This window comes from Dreissena polymorpha, chromosome 1 (genome assembly GCF_020536995.1).
Source record: "Dreissena polymorpha isolate Duluth1 chromosome 1, UMN_Dpol_1.0, whole genome shotgun sequence".
NCBI lineage: Eukaryota > Metazoa > Mollusca > Bivalvia > Myida > Dreissenidae > Dreissena > Dreissena polymorpha.
This window is the reverse complement of record NC_068355.1, coordinates 39513760-39531505: the sequence shown is the minus strand read 5'-3', so window position 1 is coordinate 39531505 and position 17746 is coordinate 39513760. Positions and strand designations below refer to the sequence as shown.

At 37.1% G+C, this 17746-nt stretch overlaps 2 protein-coding genes across 2 annotated transcripts; both read left to right on the top strand.

Moving 5' to 3' along the window:
- The first annotated feature begins 1359 nt into the window (after positions 1-1359).
- Positions 1360-2962, top strand: LOC127865052 (serine protease inhibitor Cvsi-2-like). Its single transcript, XM_052404936.1, has 3 exons — positions 1360-1527; positions 2071-2181; positions 2717-2962. The coding sequence occupies exons 1-3, from the start codon at positions 1491-1493 to the stop codon at positions 2833-2835; spliced, it is 267 nt and encodes an 88-aa protein (XP_052260896.1). The 5' UTR covers positions 1360-1490; the 3' UTR covers positions 2836-2962.
- Positions 2963-6934: 3972 nt separating this feature from the next.
- On the top strand, positions 6935-8255 carry LOC127865037 (GTPase KRas-like). The gene is made up of 2 exons (XM_052404916.1): positions 6935-7098; positions 7327-8255. The coding sequence occupies exons 1-2, from the start codon at positions 7073-7075 to the stop codon at positions 8042-8044; spliced, it is 744 nt and encodes a 247-aa protein (XP_052260876.1). The 5' UTR covers positions 6935-7072; the 3' UTR covers positions 8045-8255.
- Positions 8256-17746: the final 9491 nt, after the last annotated feature.

Below are 17746 nucleotides of genomic sequence, written 5' to 3'. Positions count from 1 at the left end.
TGTAGATATAATCCGGCAAGTAATTGTTCTGGGAGAAAGACTTGCATCATAACTCTGTGATTGCATTGATTTGAATGACGAATTGTTTAAATCAACAAAAACTGATCAACACCAAGGCAGTACATATTTTTCTTAAGTTTTTTCAGTTTTTCCCATTACATCGCCAAAATTAGGGGAGATGATTCTGCTTGACCTTATCTTCTTTGCCATACACAAGTAATTTCCCATTGATAAGGAATTTCAATGACAGATTTTTCAAATCTCGATTCCAACGTTGTTTTTTGTTCATGTTTAAAATCGTTTTGCAACATTCTTAAATATTTAAAATAAACTCAGCCTGAAACACCAAAATAAACGTAAAGGGTCGGTCGGATAAGTGGAGACAAACAACTCTTTTTACGTCTTACATTAAAGAAACAGAGTTTGGCATGTATTGAAGTTTGTCATTAAATGCTTTATATTTATAAATGTAAACATTGGATCTTTAAAGCTCCAGTAAATTTTTTTAACAAAAAAAACATTTAAAAAAAGAAAATAAACGTAACCATCAACTGGGCTAGAACTACTGACACCTGGTGCCCTGGAGAAAAAATCTACCGCTTAGACCACTCGGCCATCAGTGATCATACAAAGAGTAACGTATTTTATACTTTATATAAGCAATCCTCGTAGTTTCACAAAATGTAACGACAACAACAGAACTCCCCAAATTATTCAATCGTTTCGCGTTGCAACGCTTTATAATTTTCAGGTTTTTAAATCGTCATTAGATGCATTTAGTTGATATTTTAGAACATGGTAAATGTTCAGTATTAACTGTTTCCTCACAAATATCCTAACAAAAACGAAAATTTGCGAATCTAAAACAAGTTTTTTTATTCTGTCAATTTACAAAAACGTGAAAAGGCCCCTTTAACGTCGAACACAGAATACTTTATTTAAAAATTGATATTTACCAACAGGACAGTAAGTTTGATTCCCAGCCGGCCTACATTGGTTATGAAACAATTTATACAATAATTATCTCCATGCCTATGACTTTTAAAAGTAGAACGGTTGTAATTATTAGTATAACTTTTGTTTATACAAAGTACTGGTAATTCGTCCATAGGAAGATACTCTGCCAGATGAGAGACCGTGAATCGAACGCCGTAATATGACATAACATTTAACAGTCTCACTTTATTTTACGTTGTTGCTCCTTTCGTAACATGACACGGTTGCGTAAGGGGAAATGACACAAACCAGTTTTTCGACGAGAATCGTGAATTTATATCACGACGAGAGTCGGTATTCGTGTTACAGATCAAAAAGTAGTATTCATGCAAGACACATTCAAATGGAATGTCAAAATAAGGGGTCGCTTATCGCGGGACCGTGCTACCGTGATCTCGAACTGTGTTGGGGATATATAAATTGAGTAGTAAGGACCGAACACACCAGTATAATTAATTGCAGTACTAGTTCGTCGACTGCCAGTTCCACTCAAAATGAAGGTCGCCATAGTTGTTTTCGCTGTTTGCATCGGTATGTAAAAACTATTTGTTCGTTCAATCGTTCGTTCAATCGTTCGATCATGCGTTCGTTCGTTCGTCCGCTCTTAGCTCTATCGACCCCACACACGGATCCAAGGCTTGTCAATAATATATTTTGGCCGGAGGCATCCGTTAATGTCAAATCCATGTATTTACTGAAACTTTTGTTATAACTTGTTTGTGTCTCTTATTCGTCTTTTGGCGAAAGGCGCTTTTCGCTTTTCGTTTGTATCATGGTTATGACACTGCTTGAAAATATGAATAAAGAAAAATGATTCGTGCAGCTTCATATTTCAAACAATTTCAGCAGTTTCATTGACTTTAATGAGTCAATTATGTATCTTTCTCATGAAAATCTTGTCGAAAGAAAATTTCTCATCGTCCGTCCGCCTCCCACCGTAATCCCCTCTCTGTGTCGCATGATCGAATAGTGCCGACCGAACCTAATATGTTGTAGTTTTTTAATAAAAAGAAAATATATCGTTATACTAGTACCTTACAAAGGCACTACACACTCAGCTCAATCTCGTTTCAGCCCTTGCCTATGCCGAGGAATGCCGAGACACCGGTGACTGTGGTCACGTGACGTGTCCAGAGCAAGACTACGTTCTGGACTGTGCACACAGGCAATGCACGTGCACACACAGTGAGTAGTCGGGTTTAGTTTAGACCTATTTATTACAGATCGTTTCCGTTAAGAATTTCAGGTTTATTGAAACGCTCTCGTAACATATGTAGTTCTTGGCGTCTTAAGGGCCGATCTAAAGAATGACCCCACACTGGGGATCGAATCCATGACCGGTTTGAATGTGATGATGTAAGCCCGTATATACTCGGACTAGTTATTGAACGAATTGTGCAACGAAGTAAGGATCTTCATGGGTTCTCACTTGACCTATGTTTGTCTGTAAAACTTTCCGTTTGGCCATTGTCTGTTAACAAAAACGTATCACTTTTCAACGTGCAACTTGTATGATAGCATACATAAGTATTGGCGAGCGTAGCGTTTGATCGAAATAATGACATGAATTGCCTCTTTAATTACGCTTGCTTAGTTTATGATGATGTTAATGATGCTTATCTGGATGCTAAAGTTGACGCAATCAGCCCTCACGTGCATTATCATTTCCTGCTAAATAAACCAGAACCCTATAACAGATATATTTAATATTGAATTGTAGCGACCGCCAGGTGTGTTGCCGCTCGTGACTGTTCGGGCCAGTGTGACCGCGACTGGCACTGCGTTGACGGCCAGTGTCGCTGCGGGTTCGGATTTGGAGGTGGTCCCGTGGGCAAATAGACAAACACGCTTTGTTCTGGCGTCACCAATGCATTTCGTGTGTAGTTTATGATGAATGATAGTCATTATTATAGTTAACTGTGAATTAAATGTGTTGTTTTTATGATATAAAAGATATGTCAATACATGTAGACGTTTTATCTTCAGTTCCCGTCGATTCTCGCGGCCTCCGGAATTTCAGTCCCTCGAAAATCCAGGTGGTCGGTTTATTGCACGATCTTTGTTTCAGTTTTTAATAATGTTTTCATTTAACATGCTCATGTACTTTATAATAGACAAACGACTGTTGGTAAAACGTATTATATTAATGTCATATCTCAGATTGCGTGCATTTGATTATGCAAATCTGAACCACCGGTTTTATTATCCCAAATAAAATGTATGTCGTGAAAAACGGGTCAGGTTTAAGGCATTTTTAATTATTTTGTTAAGCCAAGCGAACTCTCATATTAATGTGTCCCAATTCCATGTATAACCTGGCGCTCAATTGACCATCGTCGCCTCAGGTACTACCGGTACTTTAAAGTTCCCCGGAGTACCCTGCTTCCCGTTAAGTCCTGTTTTGCGACAAACAAGCAAGCTTACATTCGCCGGGATCTGGCATTGAGCCAAGGGTTTCACACCGGAGAGCCGCTTAGTATGTGCGTTAAGATCGGCTTACGTATACTTACCCAGAAAGAGTGCGGAAAGTTTAACTGACCGCCGCGTTATAATTGATACACTGTTAAAAATGGAGAACAACAGAATAAGTAAACATAAATGAAACAAGAATGAAATAAATGATATATTGTGAACCATCATATGCCAATCGAAAAATCTGAAATATGTATCAAGGGAGCTTGGTATTTTTCGAGCAAGTAAATGCGCGGCTGTAAATATTATTTATGATTGGCTAGACTTTTATCTATGCTTTTGTATTTTAATTAACGTTATCGTCATTACTATTTACGAGACTGAACTCCTTTTTCATTCAGAAGCTAATGTAAAAGTTATATCTTGTGTATGTTTTCTTGTTTTGTTTGTTACAATTCATTATACTGTTATTATCGCTTCATTTTTATTTAAGCACAAAGGAACAATTCGTTGTTATTGTTGTGTTGTTGTTATATCTACTGACGCAAAATATTACACGTGCAATGTATTTTGGAGTACATTTTATGAAAATTTTAATCTTTATTCAAATTCTTTAAATATTTTCAAATAATATGCAACATAATCTGCAGCTTAATGTCAAAATACTTTACTTTGACCCCTTCCTGGCCGCCCAAAATCGCAAGGAAAATGTTTGGCGTCACAAAGTTTAAAGATATTACAGCCCTTTAAAACTCGCCAGTCTTCTGCAAGAAACGAGACAATTATTTATGCGTTAAAAAATTTAAAAGTAAAGTAACCCATTAATAAACACATAAGTAAAGTATGTTATCTAAAAATCAAATACGACGAGATTCACTTTGTGAAAAACACTGAGTATGCAAAAAGTTGGCCAAAAAAGATAGAAACATATTTATTGTAATGACGGCATATATAAAACAAATTGTCGAAATATGGTAATTTAATCAAAATATCGTTCCCATCCGAATTTTTAAAGGAATTGTTAAGATTTTTGTTTTCAATTGTCAAAAGATATGATTGCTTACAAATCTTTAATGTTCTAATAATTCTGAGTTATTGTTATATGAAGAAAAAAGGTTGAGCAAAAAAGAACAACGTCGCCGAGATTCGAACTCTTGTCGTCATGATCCGTTGGCGGATGCACTACCGCTGCGAATCGCACACTTTCAGTAGTCATGATCCGTTGGCGTATGCACTACCGCTGAGCATCGCACACTTTCAGTAGATTTTGCGAAACATAATACCTATTGTTAATGTATATATCTCACCTCCTACAAAAATGACCTAATCCGATTGGCTTAGAGCGGTCAGGTGCCCATGGTTGATTTTTCATACGCCCAGAGTTATTTCCATACACCCCGAGTAATCGAGTAGTCGGTTGAGATATAATCGCTACACAGTAAGTAACTGATGGTGTATGGGATATACACCCTCAATACTTTCATACAATACTAAGTATCTAATATTATATCGTCTGCCGACATCCGGGTATATTTATGTCTTGTAAAACACGCACCGGACTGCGATACGTGTTTCTAAAGCCAATAAAAATCACATCGCACAAAAACAATTTGTTCTCACACGTGCGATCCCAACGTGAGGAGACGTTTAAGGGCATCGTGTGTATGTAAATGTCTCGGAGATACTACTATCGTCTACAAACATGCGAAGTCTTTAAATGTGAAAACCGGAGTCAAATCTGTATGAATGTGACTAGTAATATGGTACTAGTAGGGTGGTGCATTTGTTAACAGAATGAATAAGCTATTATATGAATGAAAACAACAATAAAAAAAACAGTAACGCACTCTAGGCAATAAACTAGAATTTTAGAAAATGTAAATAAAATCCACAAAGCATGAATGAAAGAAAACAAAATATTGACAATCTTTCATGCGAAAAATAAAGTACAATTTTACTGAAAACAACAAGTGGGCTCATATATACAACTCCGTTTAACTTAATTGAATTTATATATCAGATTTTGGTAGTAGTAGTAGCAGAAGTAGTAGTAGTAACAGTAGTATTAGTAGTAGTAGTGGTGGTGGTGGTGGTGGTTGTGGTGGTGGTGGTGGTGGTGGTGGTGGTAGTGGTGGTGGTTGGTGTGGTTGGTGGTGGTGGTTTGGTGGGGTGGTGGTGGTGGTTTTGGTGGTGGTGGTGGTGGTGTGGTTGTGGTGGTGATTGTGGTGGTGGTAGTAGTGGTAGTAGTGAAGTAGTAGTAGTAGTAGTAGTAGTAGTAGTAGTAGTAGAAGTAGTAGTAGTAGTAGTAGTATAGTAGTAGTAGTAGTAAGTAGTAGTATGTAGTATAGTAGTAGTAGTAGTAGTAGTAGTAGTAGTAGTAGAAGTAGTAGTAGTAGTAGAAGTAGTAGTAGTAGTAGTAGTAGTAGTAGTAGTAGTAGTAGTAGTACTAGTAGTAGTAGTAGTAGTAGTAGTTGTTGTAGTAGTAGTAGTAGAAGACAGCAGCAGCAGCAGCAGCAGCAGTAGTAGTAGTAATATTAGTATATATATTTTTTAAATGTTAAATTTTAGAAAATATAAATAGAACGCACAAAGAAAGAAAACAAAATATATTGACAGTATTTCATGCGAAAAATAAGGTACAATATTTATTAAAAAACAATAAGTGGGCTCACTTATACAATTCAGCTTTACTCCGTTTAACTAAATTGAATTAATATATCAGATTTTAGTAGTAGTAGCAGCAGTAGTAGTAGTGGTAGAAGTAGTAGTAATAGTAGTAGTAGTAGTAGTAGTAGTAGTAGTAGTAGTAGTAGTAGTAGTAGTAGTAGTAGTAGTAGTAGTAGTAGAAGTAGTAGTAGTAGTAGTAGTAGTAGTAGTAGTAGTAGTAATAGTAGTAGTAATAGTAGTAGTAATAGTAGTAGTGGTGGTGGTGGTGGTGGTGGTGGTGGTGGTGGTGGTGGTGGTGGTGGTGGTGGTGGTGGTGGTGGTGGTGGTGGTGGTGGTGGTGGTGGCGGTGGCGGCGGTGGTGGCGGCGGTGGCGGCGGTGGCGGCGGTGGTGGCGGCGGCGGCGGTGGCGGCGGTGGCGGCGGTGGCGGCGGTGGCGGCGGTGGGGTGGGGTTGGGGGTGGGTGGGTGTTTGGGTGGGTGGGTGGGTGGGATTTGGGTGGGTAGGTGGGTATTGGGTGGGTGGGTATTGGGCGGGTAGGTATTGGGTAGGTGGGTGGGTATTGGGTGGGTGGGTGGGTGGGATTTGGGTTTGGGTGGGTGGGTGGGTGGTGATGGTGGTGGTGGTAGTGGTAGTAGTAGTAATAGTAGTAGTAGTATAGAAGTTGTTTCCTTGGTGTTAACACCTTCAACGAAACTGCGGATTACAATTACATAAAACTTATATTATGTTATATAAAAGCAGCATTTTGACGTAAACACTGTTTTCCTTCGTATTAACACCTTCAACAAAACTGTGGATTCGAGTGCCTATAAAGACGGCGGCTCTACCTGACAAGAGGCAGTTTGTGTTTAGACTCCAGACTTTTCTCGCACGAAATCAGTGAATAACTGCCAACTCGTGTACGTGGTTTTACTTTAGATTTTGCTACTTAATACAAGGAGCTAGATATTCACTATTGCATCCTTATTTTATACTGCAGGACAGCGTCACGACAGCCATGGAAAACCCGATGACTTCATTACCGTAAGTACATATACTTGTGATATTTTATGGAAAGAAACACACCGAAATGTTTTAATTTATTGTTTAGTTTGAAAGTATTCTTAATATGTATATATATAAGAACTGTAACTGTATTAAAACTTCTCCACAACATTATTTACGAACAGTATTGAGCCTTTGAAGAGCATATTAACCTTTAAAAAAAATGACCTTCGAAAAAATTATACATTGAATTATTTGTTCGTTTAGGGACCTCTATAACTCCATGCGACTGCGAGCCCTGACAACGCCGAGCACCAAGGCGCGGATCGTCCTCCTGGGTTCGAAATTCGTCGGCAAGACCACGATCGCCGAATGGTTTTTGCAGAAGCGAAAGGTGACTGAGCTGCAATCGAATAAAAGTCAGCAACACGTTCTTATGTCGCCGGACTTCACAGTGGATCTGATCGACACCGACGAGACCGCACTTCCGGCGCTCATCAAGATGAACATCCGGCGCGCCGACGCGTTCGTCCTCATCTACGCCGTCAACGACTTCTATTCCTTCGAGTACATCCGCTTCATGCGAGACACCATAGTGAGAATGCGCAGCGCCGAAGTCCCCATCGTCATCGTCGGTAATAAGATGGACATCCCGGTGCGCATGGTGCACCCGGTTGTCGCCGACTGCTTGGTCACCATAGAGTGGGAGCACCCGCACGTGGAGGTTACAGCGAAGAACGGCGACGACGAATTGGCGGCCATCTTCGAAGAGCTGTTTCTTCATCCGGCTCTCAACAACGAGACCCTCATGATGGGAGTTTCCGCATCATCACAAACTACGACATCGAGGCGAGAGACGCTTAGTTCGTTACCGAACGAGGTGAAGCAAAGCATGTCGCCGCATTTCAAGCCACAGAAAAAGACGTGTCGGCGAAAATCAGCGTTTCGTGTGTGGACTTTGGTGAAAAAAATCATCATGAAGTGAAACGGAAAAAGACGGTTTATTTCGAACAGTGAGTTTTCACCTGACGATGGTAGATGTGTATGTCAATGCTCGTTAATTTTATATTAATATGACAAAGACTATTATTGTATATAAATTAAACTTATGTGAACATTTTGTCTTCATGTACTGATTAAGTTTAGTCGCCGGCGACACAAATGTATAATTTAACTGTATCTATAGCAAAACTATGTATAAAACACGATTAATTGCTATAAATAAGTAATGATTTGTATGTGTGTGTGTTTTTTTTTTAAAGTTTATGATAATAAATCGCATAAAAATTAACTTATATTTGTTCTTTATGTTGCGTATTTAATTTTACATATTAAATTCATACATTTTGGTTTGGAAAGAATACTGACATAGTCGAATAATAGTTTTGGATTATTTAAATATATTCGAAAACTCGAGTTTTCAAGCGTCCGAACTGTTTCTTATTGCGCAAATACCATTTCAAATATTATATTTATTTAATATAAATCTTGAAAACAGAATAGAATTATTAATTTTAAAAGCGAAAATTTATTGTTATGTTCGTCACTTATCACCCCATGCACGCCATGCCGATAAGGTATTCGACTAATAACCGTAATCATAATTTTATCAGAATACAAACCGTTTTTTGTATAACCCTCTTTTTTACTTATCGTCAGAGCGAGTGAAATGATTCCGAATGCGTCATTTCGGCATGGAGATTTAAACCCATTTTATGCCTAGTGGACTCGCCCATCCTTCTAAATTGGATCAATGTACATGTATTTCCAAAATTAGGGATGTCTAGTATATTTATTTCTATATTTAGATTATTTCTTACAGAAATTCCTTTAAGCAAACAGCGCAGACCCTCATGCGGCGTCTCATCAGGGTCTACGCTGTTTGCCAAGGCCTTTGTTCTAGACGCTAGGCATAAATGGGTTAATTTAGGTAATAGTTGTTAGAAAATAAAATTGAACATATAGCTAGTTTGAATTGAACGCTCTCGAGCCTAAATCTATTGAATCTTATAGCAATAAATTAATTGGTCAATATGTGAGTAACTTAATTAAGATGTTTATGTATTTCGAACGTAATTTGTGTTCTTTTGCTTCCGAGGCTGCATTATCTGAGGACCCCGACTGTTTTTACCAGCACTCCTTATTAATTTGCTAACCCATGAAAGGTGTGACGTTTTTCAAATGATAGCTGCAACTTCCAGCTAATAAGCTGTTGTTTAAAGTTTTTCAAGGTTGGTGTGGTCTTGTATTATGCGGTTAATACGGGGTATCCGGTGAAAGCGCCATCTGTCTGGTATGATGACCTTACACAAAACCCACATTGGTTCGGTAACGGAACCCGGTTCGCCGAGGCGAGCAGCGCGTGTATGATCCACTGTGCTAACCGGACAGCCGAATTAATCTTAATTAATTAGATAATGATTGATTTATAAAAAAGATATTGCAATAAAAATGATAGATCATTTGAAGTTAAAGGAAGTCTGGTGTCCCATGTTGTTTTAATTGTGAGACGCTGAACGGTGAACAACATGTCAATTATCTTAGACACTCGATCACGCTGGGTATGGCTATACCTGAATAACGAATGGGACAAATGCATTTTTTTATATAGAAAATTTCATTTGAAAACTGCAAAAACTGAATGCAAATGTACCTCCGGTAATTAGTACACATTTCAACACAGTAAAAATACTTAGACATATTGCAATAAAGTGTTTCTATTCCAGAATGTAGAGTAATGGAGGTGCTTCAAATACTGAAATTTTGAAAGTATTCAATGGAATTTAAACGAAGATAGAGCATGTTTTCATAGGTGATATTAATGATGTAGACACTTTGATTTCCGATAAAGGACACTTCGGATAACGGAGACTTTCAGCAAATCGGGCACTTTGATATCCGACTTTTATTTTCTACCTGAAATTCATTCCTGTTTATGTTTGCTTGTCTTACCAAACATTTTTAAGTAAGAAATCAATCAGCATAGTCAAGCGCGATATATTGAAAACCCATAATATAATGCATAACAAACGCCTGTGAATCATAATCAAGCACGCTGTTCGTTTTCAAAAATCACATTACTATCAATTTATACTATTAATGTTATAATTTCATTTTTAGTTGTTCGCGATAGCGAACAGCTAATGTTGTTATTGGAAATTTCAAGTCAGTTCTTTGTTATCTACGGAACGCGTACTACCCGCCAGAACTGCCGTATCCGCGAGAGAAAGAGTTGTATAATTTATGCAAGAGGTTCGAGTTCTCCAACTATATTCATTCACACATTGAAACATTATGTGAATATCGTGTTAAATGAAATAGTTTCGAACGGAGCTTTTATAGAAAAGAATCAATAATCAATGTTTGTATTATACGTGTCGCGAAAGAGATTGTATATGAATGATTAAAATAGTCCACTATCTACTGCGTCTTAATGACGTAGTACAAGTCATTCATAATCTGAGGCTATTAATAGATTTGGAAAAACAACGCAAGTATAAGGTTACGCTTGTTTATATTCTCAATTTATAACACGTTGAACATGAGTTCAACAATAACTTCAGGGATACGATATACAACAACAAAAATGCTTCATTATCGCTAAAACCGAATATAAATCAAAGCGCTGTAGGCGCTGAAGGCCTGGGGCTAGGTTTAGTGTGACGTAAAATGCATTTAGGATGTTTTGTCCGAATTTCTCCCTTTGTCCGAATTTATACGGATTGACCCTAGCGGTTGAGTGCAGAAGCTCAGAGACTGTAAGAAAAGACAATAGTTGTGTATATATACTACAGTGTGCATAGACGGTGGAGGACAACACGATACTGGTTGTTGGAACGATAGCCTTTTGTTTAACTCTACAGATCTGGTAGAGGTTCGTCTACATAGGCGGTGAAGATATACAACAACAACAACATGGCCGCACAAAACTGTTATTGTTGGCGTCAAATAAATCACTTTCAAAAGCCTAAAATAGCTTTCTATTACATAATTAACAGATCAGAAAAACACTCATACTTCCTTTGTAATGTATATACAAAAGAAAATACACTTAAGCCCAAGTCTCACTTTTGCCGGTAGAGCCCCGGTCCATCCCGGTTTGCTAACGCCGGTCGATTATTATTAAACGCAGTCACACAATTTTCCGGTTCCGCCCCAGTTGAAGCCGGTCAACAGCCCGGCAGAGTCCCGGTCAACCCGGACTGGGTACGGTTTATCCCGGAGCCCCGACAGAGCCCCGGTTGTCGCAGGTAGTGCCCCGGTGAAAGCCGGCAGCGTCCCGGCATAGCACCGGTTGTCGCCGGTAGTGCACCGGTTGAGCCCCGGTGAAAGCCGGCAGCGTCCCGACAGAGCCCCGGTATACCGTAACACCGCCGGCACTCACCGCGTCTATACCGGCATCCGACCCCGGCAGAGTTACAACAAAGCCCCGGTTTCAATCCGGTCGTCGCCAGTAATGCCCCGGCGGAGCCCCGGTGAATGCCGGTGGCGTTCCGGCAGAGCGCCAGTTTTCTTATATACCGTAGCTATACCGGGACTCTAACGGCATTCACCGGGACGTTGCCGTAGCTCTGCTGGGGTCTGTATGGGCTACGGTGCCGTCCCGGTCGTGGCGTTCCGGCAGAGCGCCTATTTTCTTATATACCGTAGCTATACCGGGACTCTCACGGCATTCACCTGGGTGTTGCCGTAGCTGTGCCGGGGTCTGTATGGGCCCCGTTGGAGCTACGGTGCCGTCCCGGTTGTTCCCGGTGCCGTCCCGGTTGTTCCCGGTGACGCGCCGGTCGTTGACGGTCATTGCCGGTTCATTCCGGAGGTATTAATCATTTTAATACTTTCCCGGTGGAGCAACGGTTTCCCCCAGTTCATCCCGGTCGTCCCCGATGGAGCATCCCGGATCACGCATCGGGGCTCCGCCGGCATCATAGTGAGACTAGGCCTTTACCCTGATAAAGAACGATGTACAGATTGTGTACGTTGTCTCACGTCGAACTTTTCGCGCTCGATTTGCGCTCTCGATCTGCGCATTGAAATATTATATCCGGTAACTTCGTATATTTCCGAGAATTGTCATGAATAATTGTTGTTGTTTTTTTCATTTTCTTTTTTCTTGAATGTCTCGTTAACGCAAAATAAAATAACAATATCGTAAAATATGTTTATAATTACCAAATGTAATGTCTTCAAAAAATGTATCAGAAAAAAATTCTTCTTACTGTCTCCGTAGACACTCGTATCTTTTCGACCTAGACTCTCAAGTGACGAACTTATTCTCGCATGAATATGCAAACAATAATTAAAACTATGTCGTAGCCAATGCTTAGCAATTTTGCTTCAATCATATTTTTTTACACGTTTTATGACACTGTCATGTTATATAGTGATGTTCTGTATTTACAAGGCGGGTTATTGAAATCTGCTAAAAACTGCTTTTATTGCGCATGAATTACCGCCAAGTGGTAAATCGGACTTTGGGGAATTCATTCATTCGTGGGTTTTGGCAGCCAGCCAATTCTGACTGTCTCAGAAATTAGTATCATTTCTATAGCCTTAGGGCTACGCCCGAGGCCAAAAACAATTAAATACAAGATAAGTATTGATGCAACGCATCAAAGGGCGTCGGGAATTTCAGTGTAAAAGGCACTCAATGAAGTTACATGGAACGATTTTTTTCTACTGTAAATATTACTATATTGGCCGATTATTTTAAACAAAATAGAAAAACATACTGGTATTACCATTATCTATGATTTTGTGTTATAACCCCTAAATAACCATTATCTAAGATGTTGTGTTATAACCCCCAAATAACCATTATCTATGATTTTGTGTTGTTACCCCCAAATATTTCATAGTTCATTTTATTTACATTAGTTTCCTTTTTTTACTGGCATTCGTGTGCAGTTTTCATTAATGGAACAGAACTGTGCAGGATTTAAAAAAATCTGCTTCATCTTGTAAGCGTAATTTCATATTTTTTTCTCAACTTTAAGGGGAGATGATTCTGAACTTATTCTAACGTTGCTCATTTACGATAGGGGTTGAGTACTCATTGATATGAAAACACTGTAAAAGTTTTAATTTGTTTACGAACCCCCACCCTCTCACATATATATTTCATGGGCATAATAAAAACAAAAAATGGTTACAGTAAAACAGCATATTTATTTAAACTAAAATGTCTACATCAAAACAAAAAGTTAACATAGAACACAAATAAAATAATCTGATTCTACTGGGGCTCGAACCTTGGCCTTTCACATGTGAAGCGAGCGTGTAACCACTACACTATAGAACCGCTTGAAAAATCACCTTCTAACTAAGATATTAATAAGCTATCAATAGTCGGTTTAAATGTAAACCCAGAAGTTTTAACGCTGGATAGTGAGTGGGGTTAAAGGTCCATACCAAAGGGTCCATACCACTGGCAAGATACGAGTCAGGCCTGCGGCCATCTATATGTGCTTCTTAAAAAAATCCTGTAGGAGGACTTGATAGTAATGAGACTGGGGTGCTGTGATGGTGCTCCTCATTGATAAGCGGCTGCTTCCTTTATCAAGACTCATTATTACAATTAATAATACGTGTCGCGCTTCGCGCTCTATAGCGCCTTTATTAGTAACTAGGTGGTTGCTAGGATAGTGGAACAAAGTAGCTTTGTTTTTATACAAAACCAGAAAGTTTCACCGGTTTGCGTAATTGCCCTGTCCCTGTGATCTTTTATTATTGCCCAGTCCCTGTGATCAGTTATTAATTAAAAGAATTAGCTTTGCATTATTGGCAATAAATGTGGTAGTAAATGTAATAGGCACAAATGCAGTACTTATTTACACCAATTTACACAAAAAATCACCACTATGCAAGATATTCTGACAACAAAAATATACACATTGATCCGTAAAATAACTTTTCCTCCCATAAGCGAAAAAAAAACGTATTACATACTAGTCGCCGCACTTCAGTGTGAGGCCAATAACAAGAATTAGATGTTTCGTAACCTCGTTCATGCTTCTACGGCGCGGTTAAATTTGATATTTCTGGGAAACGTTCTTTTGTTCTCAACAGATAGCGTCGATCTTTTGTATTTACGGGTGCTAACAACGCAATGTTTATATTCACAGTTCTCATTTTATAAAACGTTGAACATAATTTCACCAATTACTACAGGTATAATATAGACAACCTCAAAAATGCTTTATAATCGCTAAACAACCAAATATTAAAAAACCACTATATATAACAAGAAATATCTGTTAAAAAAGTAGTCGGCGTAAATGCTGACTTTGAAATAAAGTTTGCAATTTACTTTTCTGAATAAATAAATAAAACGAAAACAAAAGTTTATCTATTGTGTGTTTTTTCACTTGTAAGTTGCATTTTCACCTAACCTGTGCATTTGCGCAGTCTGGTCAGATGCGATGCTGTTCGCTATAAAAATCACTCAATGTGTTATGGTATCAGTATGTATCTCCTGACCAGACGTAGAGATGCGCAGGCTGAGTAGGCTATATATATGATGGGCGCATATAGAATAAGAGACATTTTCGCATGACGAGGGCCATTAAAAAATCTCATTGCGAATTGTAAATGGCACATTTTAGCACAATGCTTTTCGATACAAAAAATTGAATTCAAAATAGCAAACTTGTAAAAAAGGGCAGCCTATCCAGGCGTTCAGGAACGATTTCCATACGTGCTAACCGAGTACGGCAAACATAGTGGTTGGATAATTAAATGATTTTCCTCTTATCGTGACACTATAATATTTCGGTGATGTTTGTTTTCTCACCTTGAAAGCAAAACTGTGTTTATCGATAATCAATTATATATTCCCCGGACGATTAAGTGAACGAGTACCGACCCTGAAATTCCTTATTTTTATTTTTTTCCATTCAATATAAAACATTCAATGTATACATGCATATGATCATTTGACAAGATAATAACACGTAGCAGCAATAATGTTCAAACATGTTATACAAGATATGCTAATGTATACTATATATATAGTTATATAAGTAAAATGTAATAATCCAGATTGTGAATATTATATAATAAAAGTAAAAACACGTGTCTGGGATTTTAAATATATATTGATTTAGCCAACGCGTTTCGCATAGCTCATCAGGGCATAATACAATATATTACAACGTCAAAATGTCATGGAGATAACGTCATATCAATTATGACGTCATAACGTCAATAAATATTAAATGAAATTTAATTTGGGTTTAAATACATGTATAAAATGTTGTTCTTTTGCTAACCTAGCCTAAATATTGTTCGAAAATAGCTTATAAAATGGAAATATTTTAAATTTTGGTTCATTATGTGAACATTCATCTAAATGTTTACTTAAAGGCATCTGTCTTGTTGAGGGGTCTCGCATTTGTTGTTCATGGACAGATCGCCTATTTCTAAGTTTATCGCCAGTTTGGCCTATATGATATTGTTTGCATCCATTGCATACTAATACATAAATCACATTTTGTATATCACATGACATATTAGTTTTTATTTTGAACATTTTGCCATTAAAATCAAAAGAATTCTCTTCAATAATATAACCACACAGGGCGCATCTAGGGTCATTACATTTGGATACTCTTGGTTCTTGAGATGAAAAGTAAGATTTGGTTAACAGACGTTTCAAATTAGGTAGCTGTCGCTTACATTTTATAATCTTCTGATTTGAAATTATTTTATTCATAACCGGGTCTGTTTGTAAAATGTCAATGTTGTTTTTTAATACGCCAAACAGTTCTTTATTTTTTGGATTTTGTGTTGAAATAAATGGAATTATATTACTCTTGTCTCTTTGTGTTGATTTTGAAAGTAATTCATGTTTAGGGATGGAAAGTGCTTTTTTAATACCTGTATTGTAAATTTTTGTAAATAATTTTGAATTTTCAGCTAGGTTACCTAAAGTTTATATGTCGGACTGCTCCACTCCCTGCCTCCTTCTAAAAAATCAACGTTAAATTCGCTTGGTTTGTCGTCGTTATCTTGCAATATGTCGTCGCTCGTATTGTTGTTGTTTCTATAGTTTCTTCTGTATGAAGACCTCGTGTTATCTCTTATATTGCTTCTGTTTGAAGCTGAAAATTCAAAATTATTTTACAAAAATTTACAATTTTTCAAAAAGATCATTATATCAAACTGAAATTGACGTCTTATTGAGGGGTTTTAAATTTACACCAACACCTAAATATAAAAATGATTCTTATGATCAAATAAAAGATGTGGATGATTTTCATAGATCACTTAGGCTTAAAGAGTTTTTTAATAATAGTGATCATAATAATACAAACAATTCTATTGTAAAAAATCAAACGTCCTTTTATCCACCTAAACATATAAATAATACACTAGACCATTATATAAATGTTACTCGAACACTTTGCCTTCAACATTCTCAAATGGAAAATGACACTAAACATAACATATCATTAAAAGAAAGAAAAGCTATAGATTTATTAGCAGAAGACAAATCCATAACTATTAAAGAAGCAGATAAGGGTGGCGGAATTGTAATAATGAATACAGACTTTTATAGAAGAAAATTATTAGCAATGTTAAATGACGTTGAATATTATAAACAAATCCCTGATAATGGTAGTCAAATAACACTTTCAAAAATACGCAATTTACTAAAGGAAAAAAATAAACTAACTAAACAGGAAAATGATTTCTTAGTAAAATTCGAATGGAAAACAAGTCTATTTTATGGTCTTCCAAAAATTCATAAAAGTAAAATAATTCAGGATGCAATTAAACATAGCAATTCAGAATATATAGAGTTAATGGATCCAGACGATTTAAACTTTCGCCCAATAGTCGCTGGAACTAACTGTGAAACAAGTCGTTTAAGTTCTTTATTGGATATCTTGTTAAAACCGTTTGTAAAATATGTCAATAGCAATATAACAAATAACATATATTTCCTAAAACATATACCTTCACAAGTTCCAGAGTCAAGTACATTAGTATCTTTTGATGTAATTAATTTATATTCTAATATACCGCATACTCTTGGTTTAGAAGCTATTGATTATTGGCTTCAAAAATATCCAGATTCGGTTAATGAAAGGTTTTCGCAACGGTTTATAAAAGAAGGCATAAAAATAATACTTGAAAATAATAACTTCAATTTTGATGATAAGTACTACAACCAATTTAAAGGGACTGCAATGGGTACTAAATTCGCGCCAACATACGCTACATTGGTAGTGGGATTTTTAGAACAAAAACTATATGCAAGAATTGGATCAATTTATAATGATGAATTTCTTTCTTTTATAAACACATTTTGGAAAAGATTTCTAGACGATTGCTTTATTTTCTGGACAAAATTTCCCCATGAACTTCAAAACTTTTATACTATTTTAAGCAACTTACATTCGGATATCAAGTTTACAATGCAAACAAGCACAGTCGAGTTACCATTTCTTGATGTATTGATTATAAAAAGCAATACTGAAATTAATACGGATATATATTACAAAGAAACTGATTCTAAACAATATCTTAATTTTACCTCGTGTCATAATACACACACAAAGATAAATATTCCTTTCACTTTAGCGAAACGGATCTGCACCATAGTTTCGAATGATAAACTTAAACTAAAACGTTTAAATGAACTTAAGCATTCCCTTATTCAAAGAAAATATCCACAATCTATTAT

Coding starts and splice junctions, on each gene's coding strand:
- LOC127865037 (XM_052404916.1), top strand. CDS start 7,073: ATGGAAAACCCGATGACTTCATTACC. Junction 7,099..7,326: donor AACCCGATGACTTCATTACC/GTAAGTACATAT, acceptor TTGTTCGTTTAG/GGACCTCTATAACTCCATGC.
- LOC127865052 (XM_052404936.1), top strand. CDS start 1,491: ATGAAGGTCGCCATAGTTGTTTTCGCTGTTTGCATCG. Junction 1,528..2,070: donor TGTTTTCGCTGTTTGCATCG/GTATGTAAAAAC, acceptor ATCTCGTTTCAG/CCCTTGCCTATGCCGAGGAA. Junction 2,182..2,716: donor GCAATGCACGTGCACACACA/GTGAGTAGTCGG, acceptor ATTGAATTGTAG/CGACCGCCAGGTGTGTTGCC.